Source organism: Carcharodon carcharias, chromosome 10 (genome assembly GCF_017639515.1).
Source record: "Carcharodon carcharias isolate sCarCar2 chromosome 10, sCarCar2.pri, whole genome shotgun sequence".
Taxonomy (NCBI): Eukaryota; Metazoa; Chordata; class Chondrichthyes; order Lamniformes; family Lamnidae; genus Carcharodon; species Carcharodon carcharias.
Genome location: NC_054476.1, coordinates 125,617,572 through 125,631,098, shown reverse-complemented (window position 1 = coordinate 125,631,098; position 13,527 = coordinate 125,617,572). Strand labels below are relative to the sequence as shown.

General features: G+C 44.2%; 1 protein-coding gene across 1 annotated transcript in view; it reads left to right on the top strand.

Moving 5' to 3' along the window:
• Positions 1-13,527, top strand: part of LOC121283627 (syntaxin-1A-like) — a 239,994-nt gene that overhangs the window by 16,676 nt on the left and 209,791 nt on the right. The window contains exon 2 of the mRNA XM_041198404.1: positions 13,323-13,400. Coding sequence (XP_041054338.1) covers positions 13,323-13,400 — 78 coding nt within the window. The remainder of the gene's footprint in view (positions 1-13,322; positions 13,401-13,527) is intronic.

The following is a 13,527-nucleotide window of genomic DNA, read 5'->3' as shown; positions in this document are numbered from 1 at the left end:
AGAAGGTTTAGAGGGGATGTGAGGAAGAATTTTTTCACCCAGAGGGTGGTAGGAATCTGGAACTCACTGCCTGAAAGGGCGGTAGAGGCGGAAACGCTCATAACACTTAAGAAGTATTTGGATGTGCACTTGCGATGCCATGGCATACAAGGCCTAGTGCTGGAAAATGGGATTAGGATAGTTAGGTACTTGTTTGACTGGCGCAGGCTCGATGGGCAGAAGGGCCTTTTTCTGTGCTGTAGACCTCTGTGACTCTATGACTCTATGTTGTGTAACAGACTCTCTGTAATCTTGGCATCCTTAACCAAGACCATTTACTTCCATCTGCCTATGCCTCGGAACCTCTGCTACTTCAATTATAATAGCTGCCTACTCTAATGTTCTGCATACTGCCTTCCCACCCTCCATAAACTTCCTGCAACATTCCTGATAAACAAGGTTTGTCTTTTCCCTTTGATATTGAGCTGAAAGAAAGGAAGAGCATAAGGCATCCTTCAAAATTAAACAAAACTCTCAGGGTTCAAAGACTCGCACACTGCCTGATAGCTTTCCTTATTCCATATCTGTACCATGGGGGGGACGTCTGCCACATTACTTCAGAATAAGGGGGTGTAATCTTAAAACATTAGAGCATGACCACTGGATCAATTGAAATTTTCAAGACTAAGATTAACTGTTTTATTACGGAAGAATAGTAAGGGGTATGGGTTATGGGCAGGTAAATAGAGTATGAGTACAGATCAACAATAATCTAATTGAATATTGGGATGAACTCAAGGGGCTGAATGGCCTCCTCCTGCTGCTCCCCTCTATCGAATAATCCAGGGAATAATATTTATCATTTGTAATATATGTTAAGCAAGTCCCAAAACACCTTTTGTAGTGACTAGCCAGGGATATGGATTCCATCCCATACAGGAGGACTTATTCAGCATCAGCCAGCACTGCACCATCCCCTCCTTGCAATTCCATCACAGAATTGTTATCGTGCAAAAGGAAGCCATTCAGTCCATCATGTTTGCACTGGCTCTCCAAATGAGAAATTCATTTAGTGCCATTCTCCCATCATTTCCCTGTAACTCTGCACGTTCTTTCTTATCAGATGACGGTCTAGTTCCATTTTGAATGCTTCAGTTGAACTTACCTCCAACACACAATCAGGCATTGTATTCCAGACTTTAATACTCACTGCGTGAAAAATCTTTTTCTCCTATCGTTTTTGCTTCTTTTGCCAATTATTTTAAATTTGTTCCCTCTCATTCCCAATCCTTTCATGAATGGGAACAGTTTCTCCCTATCGACTCTGTCCAGACCCTCATGATTTGGAACACCTCTATCAAATCTCCTCTTAGTCTTCTCTTCTCCAAGGAAAACAGCTCCAACTTCTCCACTCTATCTTCATAACTGATGTTCCTCATCCTTGAAACCATTCTCTTGAATCTTTTCTGCACTGTCTCCAATGCGTCCACATCTCTTCAAAAGCGTGAGGTCCAGAACTGAATGCAGTACTCCAGCTGAGGTCAAACTAGTGCCTTAAACAAGTTCAACATAACCTCCTTGCTCTTGCACTCCTGCCCTATTAATAAAGCCTAGGATACATAATGCTTTATTAACTGCTCTTTCAACCTGTCCTGCCACCTTCAATTACTTATGCATACTACACCCAGGTCCCTCTACCCCTTTAGAGTTGTACCTCATCTTATATTGTCTCTCCATGTTCTTCCAACCACTTAATGACTTCACATTTCTCTGCATTGAACTTCATCTGCCACCTGTCGACCCAACCCACCAACTTGTCCACGTACTTTTAAAGTTCTATCCTCCTCACAGTTCACATTTGATAATTAAATTATGATTTTTTTCCACATCAAGCTACAGTACAGGGAATTACTGGGAATCCATTAAAAAGAAACAAGGCATTGACCCAGTTAGAAATTCACTTCAAAATGTATATTGCAGAGGTTTTTATAATGCAAAACAAGAGAGATCTCAGTGAATAAATTAATATTCTGCAGTTTTTATAAAGTTCCTTCTGGAGATCAGAGACTATTAAGCTGATTATTCTTGCAGAAACTGAGATGGGTGGGATGGAGCCTTCATGGGTATAGATTTCTGGAAGCAGCAGATTACTGGAACAATTCTCTTTGCCACCTTCTTTCCTAACTGTGAAACCTGGCCCAGCAGAGTCTAACTAATCAGATGCTGGAGCCAACCTTAAGTGTCAGGCAGGGGAAATAATGGTGTAGTGGTAATGTCACTGGCCAAGTAATCCAGAGGCCCAGGCTAATGCTCTGCTAGATGTAGGTTCAAATCCCACCTTGGCAGCTGATGGGATTTAAATCCAATTAATAATTCTGGAATTGAAAGATTAAAATTAAAAGACCATGAAACTATCTTTGTTGTAAAAAAAGAACCCAACTGGCTCATTAATTCCCTTTAGGGAAGGAAATCTGCCATCCTTACCCAGTCTGGCCTACTTGTGACTCCAGGCCCACAACAATGTGGTTGACTCTTAACTGGCCTAGCAATTAGGGATGGGCAACAAATGCTGGCCTTGCCAGTGAAGCCTTCATCCCATGAAAGAATAAAGACCTTCAAGCTGAAGGAATTGAATAAATAAATAAATGTTTGATTGTCTAGCTAATAAAGCCTAGGATACTTAATGCTTTATTACACTGCTCTTTCAACCTGTCCTGACACCTTCAATGACTTATGCATACTACAACCAAGTCCCTCTGCCCCTTTAGAGTTGTACCCTTTATCTTATATTGCCTCTCCATGTTCTTCCAACCAAAATTAATCACTTCACATTTCTCTGCATTGAACTTCATCCGCCACCTGTCGACTGCATGACTGTGCAAGTTATGAAAAAATTCCTTGAACTTTTTTTTACAAGAAGCTCCAGGAGAAAAGTCAAAGTTATCGTGGTGAGTGGTGTTTCAGTTCAGGTTTTTGATGGAGATTTGTTGATGAAAACAATTTTGTGTGTGTAGTCTCTGTCGTGACAGAAATGAAAGGTTCATTGATGTGACCTGAATTAAAGCAGGCCAAGGCTCAGAATACACACTGCAGTTGGGAACAGCCTTCAATTAATCTAACCCAATGTGTCAACATTAAGTTTGCAGCATTGGGGTAGCTACAAGGGCTGAGAGGTACACTGAGGTGACAATTTTCTAGCTCAGTCCCTTCAGGATGGAATCAAGTCCAATAGGCCAACTTGATCTTGGTGGGTTGAACTGCCCCTGCCAGTGCTTGCAGGGCTTGCTGAGTTGGTCAAAATAATTGGGACAATTAAGCAGCTGCACTATACCTTAGGTGAGGTAGATTTCAGCAGTGAGTAGTTCAGGTATGCAAACTAGAGAGCTCCCAACCCGAGCCCAACTCTTCACAAACGTGAACTTTGTCCATATTAACTGCAGTGGGTATCTAGGAATCTGATTACCAGCTCTGGGGTGCTGGGTCTGTAATTATAATATTTAAGTGAGGTTACTTTATGGGGTTTTATTGACAGTGATTTAAAATTAACACCATCTATTAGGTGGTGAACACCTAGAAAACAGTGACCTTAACATGGTTGAATTTAGCATTCAGTTTGAGAGTGAGAAACTTTGGTCGGAAACAACTGTACTAAATTGAAATAAGAGTAATTACAAAGGAATGAGTGCAGAGTTGGCTGGAGTGGGCTGGGAAAGGAGTTTAGCAGAAAAGATGGTTCATGAACAATGGCAGATGCTTAAGAAACTAGTTCATGACTCACAACAAGATATATCCCAGTGAGGAAGAAGGATTCTAGGAAGGGGATAAATCAACCATGGTTAACCAAGGAAGTTAAGGATGGTATCAAATTGAAAGAAAAAACATACAATTTGGCAAAGATTAGTGGTGAGCCAGAGGATTAGGAAAGTTTTAAAAACCAACAAAAGATGACCAAAAAAGTAGAGGGAGAAAATATACTTTGAGGGTAAGCTAGCAAGTAATATAAAAACAGACAGTAAGAGCTTCTTTAAATATATAAAAAGAAAGAGAGAGGCCAAAATGAACATAGGCCCCTTAGAGAACGAGGCAAGGGAAATAATAATGGGGAACCAGGAAAGGGCAGAGGAGTTGAATAAATACTTTGCATCAGTCTTCACGGTAGAAAACACTAATAGCATTCCAAAAATACTAAATAATCAAGGGGCAAAAAGGGGGGAGGAAATAAATACAATAACTATCACCAGATAAAAAGTTATAGGGAAACTAATGGGGCTAAAGACCAATAAGTCCCCTGGACATGATGGATTGCTTCCTAGGGTATTAAAGGAAGTAGCTACACAAGTAATGGATACATTGGTAGTAATCTTCCAAGCATCCTTAGATTCTCAGAAAGTCCCGGAAGGTTGGAAAACTGCCAATATAATGCCCTTATTCAAAAAGGGAGGGGCTCAAAAAACAAGTAACTGTAGGCCAGTTGGTTAAATCTATCATTGGGAAAATGTTAGAGTCTATTATGAAGGATGTAATTGCAGAGCATTTAGAAATGCATAATATAATCAAACAGAGTCAGCATGGCTTAATGAAGGGGAAATCATGCCTGACAAATTTATCAGAATTCTTTGAGGAGGTAATGAGCAACATAAAGGGGAACCAGTAAACATAATATATTTGGATTTCCAAAAGGCATTCGGTAAGGTACCACACATCTGGCTATTTAATAAGATAACAGCCCATGGTGTTGGGGGTAGTATATTAGCATGGATAGAGGATTGGCTAATCAATAGAAGACAGAGAGAGAGTTGGGATAAGGGGGGCATTTTCAAGATGGCAACCTGTATCAAGTGGAGTGCCACAGGGATCAGTGATGGGGCCACAAATATTTACAATATATGTTAATGACTTAGATGAGGGAAGTGAATGTACTATCACCAAGTTTGCAGATGACACAAAAATAGGTGAGAAGGCAAGTGGTGAGGATGATACAAAGAGCCTGCAGAGGGATATAGACAAATTAAGTGAGTGGGCAGATGGAATATAATATGGGAAAATGTGAGGTTATGCTTTGGCAGGAAGAATCGACGAGCTGAATATTATTTCAATTGAGGAAGAATGCAGAAAGCTGCAGCACAGAGGGATTTGCGGGTCCTTGTGCATGAATCACAAAATGCTAGCATACAAGTTCAGCAGGTAATAGAGAAAGCAAATGGAATGTTGGCCTTAATTTCAAAGGGAATGGGGTATAAAAATAGGGAAATCTTGCTAAAACTATACAAGGGACCAATTAGACTATGTATAGAAAACTGTGAACAGTTTTGGTCCCCTTATCTAAGGAAAGATATACTGGCATTGGAAGCAGTCCAGAGAAGGTTCACTAGGTTGATCCCAGGAATGGAGGGATTTTCTTATGAGGAGAGGTTGAGTAGGTTGGGCCTGTACTCATTGGAGTTTAGAAGAATGAGAGGCGACCTTATTGAAAGATATAAGATTCTTAGGGGGTTTGACAGGGTAGATGCTGAGAGTTTTTTTTTATTCATTCATGGGATGTGGGCTTCGCTGGTTGGGCCAACATTTATTGCCCATCCCTAATTGCCCTTGAGAATGTGGTGGTGAGCTGCCTTCTTGAACCGCTGCAGTTCATGTGGTGTAGGTACACTCACAGTGCTGTTAGGAAGGGAGTTCCAGGATTTTGACCCAGCGACAGTGAAGGAATGGCGATATATTTCCAAGTCAGGAGGATGAGTAACTTGAAGGGGAACTTCCAGGTGGTGGTGTTCCTTCTATCTGCTGCTCTTGTCCTTCTGGATGGTAGTGTTTCCCCTTGTGGGAGAGTCTCGGGCCAGAGGGCATAATTTCAGAGTAAGGGGTCACCCATTTAAGACAGAGATGGGGAGGGATTTCTTCTCTGAGGGTAGTGAACCTGTGGAATTCTTTACCACATTGGATAGATGCCAGTATTATAGCTGTACTGGAACAGCTTGGCTAGGAGTGTGGCAAACTCTGGAGCACAAGTCTTCTGTACTATTGCCAGAATATTGTCAGGGTCCTTAGCATTTGCAGTATCCAGTGCCTTCAGCCATTTCTTGATATCACGTGGACTGAATCGAATTGGCTGAAGACTGGCATCTGTGATGCTGGGGACTTCGGTGGAGAGCGAGATGGATCGTCCCAATTGGCACTTCTGGCTGAAGATTGTAACAAATACTTTAGCCTTGTCTTTTGCACTGGTGTTCTGGGCTCCCCCATCATTGAGGGTGAGGATATTTATGGAGCCTTCTCCTCTAGTGAGTTGTTTAATTATCCACTACAATTCACAACTGGATGTGACAGGACTGCAGTGCTTAGGCCTGATCTGTTGGTTGTGGAATTGCACTGCTCTGTCAATCACTTGCTGCTTATGCTGTTTGACACCCAAGTGGTCCTGTGTTGTACACCTCATTTTTAGGTATGTCTAATGCTGTTCTTGCCATGCCCCGCTGCACTCTTAATTGAACTAGGGTTGATCCCCTGCCTTGGTGTTAATGGAAGATTCAGGTTATGCAGAGCTATGAGATTACAAATTGTGGTTGAGTACAATTCTGCTGCTGCTGATGGCCCACAGTGCCTCATGGATGCCCTGTCTTGAGTTGCTGGATCTCTTCAAAATCTATCCCAATTAGCATAGTGATAGTGCCACACAACACGATGAAGGGTATCCTCAATGTGAAGTCGGGACCCTGTCTCCAAAAGGACTGTGTGGTGGTCACTCCTACCGACACTGTCATGGACAGATGCATCTTCAGCAGGCAGGTTGGTGAGGATGAGGTCAAGTATGTTTTTCCCTCTTGATGGTTCCCTCATCACTTGTGCGGACCCAGTCTCGCAGCTATGTCCTTTAGGACTCGGTCAGCTCAGTCTGTAGTGGTGCTACCAAGCCACTTTTAGTGATGGACATTGAATTCCCCCACCCAGAGTACATTGTGTGCGCTCAGTGCTTCTTCCAAGTGGTGTTCAACATGGAGGAGCACTGATTCATCAGCTGAGGAGGTGTGGTACATGGTAATTAGCAGGAGGTTTCCTTGCCCATGTTTGACCTGATGCCATAAGACTTCATGGATCAAGAATTGATGTTGAGGACTCCCAGGGAAACTCCCTCCTAACTGTATACCACTGTGCCGCCATCTCTGCTGGGTTTGTGCTGTTGGTGGGACAGGACATACCCAAGGATGGTGATGGTGGTGTCCTGGACGTTACCCGTAAGGTATGATTCCATGAGTATGACTATATCGGGCTGTCTCCTGACTAGTCTGTGAGACAGCTTTCCCAATTTTGGCACCAGCCCCGTGATGTTCGTAAGGAGGACTTTGCAGTGTCGACAGGGCTGAGTTTGCTGTTGTAATTTCTGGTGTCTAGGTTGATGCCAGGCGTCTGTCCCGTTTCATTCCTTACTGACTTGCTTTTAGCAGTTTGATGCAGCTGAGTGGCTTGCCAGGCCACTTCAGAGGGCATTGCTGTGGGCCTGGAGTCATGTGTAGGCCAGGCTAGGTAAGGACAGCAGATTTCCTTCCCTAAGGGACATTAGTGAATCAGATGGGTTTTTACAACAATTGACAATGGTTTCATGGTCTTCATTAGACTTTTAATTCCAGATTTTTATTGAATTCATCTGCCGTGGTGGAATTTAAACTCAGGTCCCCAGATCATTACCCTGGGTCTCTGGATTATTAATCCAGTGATTATGCCTCTGCCTTCCTAATAACATAACACTTTCATAAATACCCTTGGTGAATGACAAAGCTTTTCCTTTCCCTACTGCCCCTGTGTAGCACATTGCCTGTGGCGTCAGCAGAGATAGAATTAAGCTGCTCTGATCCCGACTCTGGTTTCTGATATGCTTACAGACAGCGACCTCTGGATGTTGTAGTTTGTAAGGGGTCTGCTATGGTCCACCTAGACCATAGCTATCTGTAGCCGAAACAGTTTGTTAGTTACAGATTGAAGGAGGAGATGGTGGGACAACATGGGAATGGTTTCAGTGGAGTTCTCAATTCCATATCCCCTTTTTCCATGATTCCCTCCTTGGCCAGTAGCAAATCATTACAACCCATCTGTGGCAGAGAAGCTGCGAGCAGGCCTGTGATGCCCATAAGATCACAGCTAAGATAGGTCATCCTGCTTAAGGTGGCAGAAATATTGGCATCATCGGTTTTCAGGACTGTGGACGGAGCCTGCAGGAACTGATTGTGCTGATTGACGTTCCACAAACGAAGGTCACTCGACCCATGGAAGACATTGTTTCAATGGTCTGCGACATCAATCTACAAACGCTTGTGCTGGACGTCTCCACCCTCTGTGGGAAGTGTGCTTGCCAGTACTGCAAACATTTGCTGCCCCTGCATCATTCTCCTTTTCATTGATGGTCCCAGGTTTAAACATCTCTCTCTAGCTAAGCAGAGCTGAGGGAGAGCTGCACTCTCTCTGATGTAGACCCTCCCCAGCTTTCCATGCCACTGCTGTCTGCTTATGCTCACTTGTTTACTGTGAGTCACCAGGTGAGATCCCACCTAACTCTCTAACAGGACCCAGCAAAGTGCACTGGTGCCTAGTAAGCATGGTGGCCTGCGGGGGTTCACTCTGAGAAGCAATCAGATGTTCTGAGAAAAAGTTGTCTACAAGAGGCATGGATGCTGTGCATCAAGTGATTGGCCTAAAGAGACAAGAGAGGTGGACATGATTTATTCATGGGAATATAAAAATATTGAAATTTAGCAGATTTCCAACTCTTGGCATCTCCGGTCAGAGAAGATGATGTACCACATATTTTCATAGCTTCATCCGCTGCAGATGTCAACTGTCTGATCTATGTTGGACCAACTTTGCATTTTGGACTCTGTTTAGAGCAAGGGGCATAAGAGACATATGAATACCTTTAAGGCATGCATGCATCTGGTGAGGGTAACTAGTCATTACGTGCATCACAGGTACCACCAGTATGTGTTTGAGGAAGTGCACTGAGATTCGGGTGAGCTGAATGATGTGAAATCGCATTACATGAGGTTTGGAGTTAGTGGCAATGGTGGATGGAGAAAGGGAGCGGTGAGGAATTGTATCGTAAGAGTCTGATGAGTGCTGCTGAAGCTTAAGTGACTATGAAGAATAATTTGATAGAGTAAGTTAATGACAGGTAGGTGGGAAGGACTTCTTAAGGATGTAGTGAATCTGTAACTATGTTCACCTTTCTTGACTTGATTAAGCCATTAAATTGCTTCTTGCACTGGATGCAAGATGATGTACCACTTTAGTGGTACTTTAGTCTTTCTGTTGACCTTCTCAACTTCCTCCAAACACACCTTCATGGTCACAGTAGCAGGTTTCTTTGTTGCGTTGCTGGAAAACAGGAAGGGCCTCCTTACTGCACTTAGCAGTCCATCAAGTTCCACCCCATTGAAGCAGGGTAATATCTTTGACTTCCTGACTCCATCTTGCCGTCTCCCCTAAAATATTCCCAACTCTTCCAAAGTTCTTCTTTGGTCCTTTAAATAGTCCAAGTAAATTGTGTCATGTGGGTGTGCAGCACTCCTGCCCACACACATTGGCGACATGAAACTCAGTGATGCAAACAGATGCAATCAAACAGTTCCATGATTGTCTGCAAATCACTCTCTTCATCATCCTTCTCCCCAGCCACCATCTCAGATCAGCCTTCATTATTATCAAGCCGCTTGTGTGTATGGCTGATTCTTTGTGTATAGATGATTTTCTTTGGCCAATAACTAGATTTTGGTGGCTGATTTAAGTTGGTAAATGTGGGGCCAGAATATTGTGGGGGTGTTGGGGGTCTCAGTCGCCAGCTGAGAGCCAGGAAAAGCTCTGCATCGCCTCTTTACAGGAAAGATCAAGGACCCCACGGGGCTGAAGTCCTGCCTGTTGAGAGCTGCCAGCCAATCAATAACTGGCAGCTCTACTGAATGGGCAGCACCATCGGGGAGATGGTAGTTGCTGCTGATACGACACCCAACCTAGGCCTAGTGTCATTGCTGGATCCCAGGCCAGAGGTGAGTGATGGTGGGATGGGGGGTGTGAGGTGCGTCGACAGCAAGGGCAGGAGGTGGGCTCTTAGTGGCCCTCCCCCTCCTTTCTGATGTAAGCAATCCATACAGCTTGGCTTGCCACATGGGGAGACCTCCTCACCTGTAGATGGCTTAATGCCAGCTGCAACGGATTGATGCCTTTAAGTAGGCATTAATTGCCTTCCCATCACAAACTTAATTGGGGTGGAGGCGGGAAGGTGGCGGGGTCCCCACACGCTACCTTCCTGCCTGATTAAATGCCCCCCCGCCACCAAACTTGCCACAGGGGAGGGCATACAATTCCACCCTATATACGCATTGGTGATTGATTTCATTTAGTGACGATCATTGTTTAATAGCAGTCTTGCAGCTGTGTTTCAAGTTAATTTCAGTTTGCCTGTCAATCTCGGTGGTTGATTTCAGTTAGTGACTCTGCGTGTGTGTTGGTGGTTCATTTCAGTGGGCTGGTGAAGTGCCTAATTCTGGGCTATGTCAGTTTGCAGCATTGACTTTAACAATGGCTGTTTGAGGGAGGTAGAGGTCAACAGCAGCCATCATGTGAGCTGTGAACACTGTTATTAGACTGTCTGCCATGTTCTCTATCACACCAGCCTTTGAATATCTACACTCCGATTGATCCTGTGCCCCCAAATGCAAGCTTCTCACGCTAGCCAACTTGCCCCTGCTTCAGATTAATTAGCAGCCTGTCCTATATCAGAGTGACTGATAACAATTTAATGGATGATGCAATTAACCTCTAACCTTAGTAGAGTGTGCTATTTCTGCTCCTTTTGCAGCTTATTGCGGATAGTATAACTCAGCGAGACCGAGGTCTGCAGCCATAAATTCATCACCCTGACTGGAAGCTTCACAGCTTCGGGAGAGCAACATTATCTTTACATTCCTAAGGTTCCTGTCATCGACTAGTTTCATGGTTTCAGATAGCTTTTGCAGTGATTCCGACATCAATACATGACCTCATTTCAGCTCTGCTGAGCCCAGTCCGCAATCTGCATGCAACTAAAGTATGGAAGAATGAGGAAGGAACATGGACACAGAGCAGGATCCTGGAATGAGGATGAAGACCGCTTTCTACAAACAATCTACCTAAATCTGTTCTCAAAGCAGAAATTTCAAGCGCTGACAATAAAAGCTCAGGACTATGATTCAGGATATGATTGCGGACTTTGTAAAATTAGGTGCAACTTGCTGGTTGGTTGCAAGTTTCAATGCATAAATGTTGTAAAATGCGATGCCATGGGCTGCAAGCTGGACTGGACACAGTTGTGTCAAGTGGCCCAGTGTCCCAGGGCAGTGTGGAGAGCTAGTGACCAGTTCCCCATGGCAGGCAGAGAGTGCACAGTGCCCTAGAGAGCAACAGACAGTTGGTGTATAGAGCCTCAGGGCAGAGCAGAGAGCTGGTGTACAGAGCCCCAGCAAAGGGAGCTGGTGTACAGAGCCCCAGCAAAGGGAGCTGGTGTGCAGAGCCCCAGCTAAGGAAGCTGGTGTACAGAGCCCCAGCAAAGGGAGCTGGTGTATAGAGCCCCAGCAAAGGGAGCTGGTGTATAGAGCCCCAGTAAAGGGAGCTGGTGTACAGAGCCCCAGCAAAGGGAGCTGGTGTACAGAGCCCCAGCAAAGGGAGCTGGTGTACAGAGCCCCAGTAAAGGGAGCTGGTGTGCAGAGCCCCAGCAAAGGGAACTGGTGTGCAGAGCCCCAGCTAAGGAAGCTGGTGTACAGAGCCCCAGCAAAGGGAGCTGGTGTACAGAGCCCCAGTAAAGGGAGCTGGTGTATAGAGCCCCAGCAAAGGGAGCTGGTGTGCAGAGCCCCAGCAAAGGGAGCTGGTGTGCAGAGCCCCAGCTAAGGAAGCTGGTGTACAGAGCCCCAGCAAAGGGAGCTGGTGTATAGAGCCCCAGCAAAGGGAACTGGTGTGCAGAGCCCCAGCTAAGGAAGTTGGTGTACAGAGCCCCAGCAAAGGGAGCTGGTGTACAGAGCCCCAGTAAAAACAGCTGGTGTACAAGCCCCTGGAATAGAGGGGCAGCATACAGTTGTGAAACAACAGCTGCAGCCTTAAAATTAGCTTTATAAAGAGTGTTGATTTTAAGATTTCTAGCAACGTTAGCCTCCTTCTGCTTGCTTACACAAGGCCTTCAAAAGTATATTTTGCTTTCTCTTCCCAAAGTGGGTGTTCCAAGATACTGATGTGGACGCCCATCAATCTTGTGTAAATCATCTGACCTTGAAAATTCCAGACTCTCCTACTAACGGGGTGTGATTCCTGCTGTATTGCAGTCACAGAGGCGGATCAAGATTACGGGTATTCAGAGCCCATATATCTAATGTGCTGGTGACTGTACATTTACTGGTAATTGAGGTCCCGTCACTCTGTCTGAGTCAGTAACTCCTATTCAGTATCCTAATTTGACTATCAATTGTGGCAGCTGCAGTCCTGGTGAGGGCTTTACATCTTTAGAGCTATGCATAAAGCATTGTTGCTGAGACCTCAAAACATTCCATCAATATCTAGCTCCCATGCCTATTAATGTGACATCAATCAACAAACCAGTTCTCAAAATTGAATGACTGCACCAAGAACTAGACAGCTAAGCAAGTGTCTGAAGCTGAAAAGAAAGACTCTGCACTCATCTTTGTAACCCCACTGTTGTATTTTATTTGTAATAGCAAGTAACATGGTCACTCTAACTGCATTCTTTCTCAGTAATTAACAAAACGGTCATAATAATCTAAAGTTATTGTCCTACAGCTCTAATATCTTTGTGATTTAATGACATGAAGTAGAATCGCTGACTCATGTCAGACATTACATTTGTTAGTGTCTAAACTTGGACTAAAACTACGGTTTACAGGAACCTCTGTGTTTAACATTAATAAATGGTGAACTGAGAGGAATTATAGGCTGCAACAGGGAAAATACAGCCTGTGTTTAAATTTCTTAATACAATCTCACTCGTAATCTTTCCAGACATTTTTATTCTCAGTTTATGGAAAAACATGCTTCAAATACAGGAATGTGCCAGCCCAGACACCTGTAGAAAGGTCACCACTCCCAGAAGGCACCCTATGTTACTGACTGTACCTCTGTTGACATAAACTGTGGGTCTTAGCCAAGTCTTTATGGAAAACTCCAGAAAGAAATTAAATAAAACACTGTTAATAATTCTATGGAAAGAGTAAGATGGGGATATTCAGATCTTAAGGTGTTACTTGGGTAGTGTTGTCCTGTTCAGTGGGTACACTGCTGACCTGGGCTGTGTGTAACTATTATTCTATACTCTTTCACAGGCAAAGGACAGCGATGATGATGATGAAGTCAGCGTTAACGTGGACAGGGACCACTTCATGGATGAGTTCTTTGAGCAGGTGAGATTGTTATGTGAGGAGGCAAAAGGATGAACACTTGGAAATGGCCATAGTAACAGTGGGATTTATTTGGGGCTGTAGGTACATCCCTAATGCCTGGAAAGGAAGCAAGGGTGTAGCAATATGG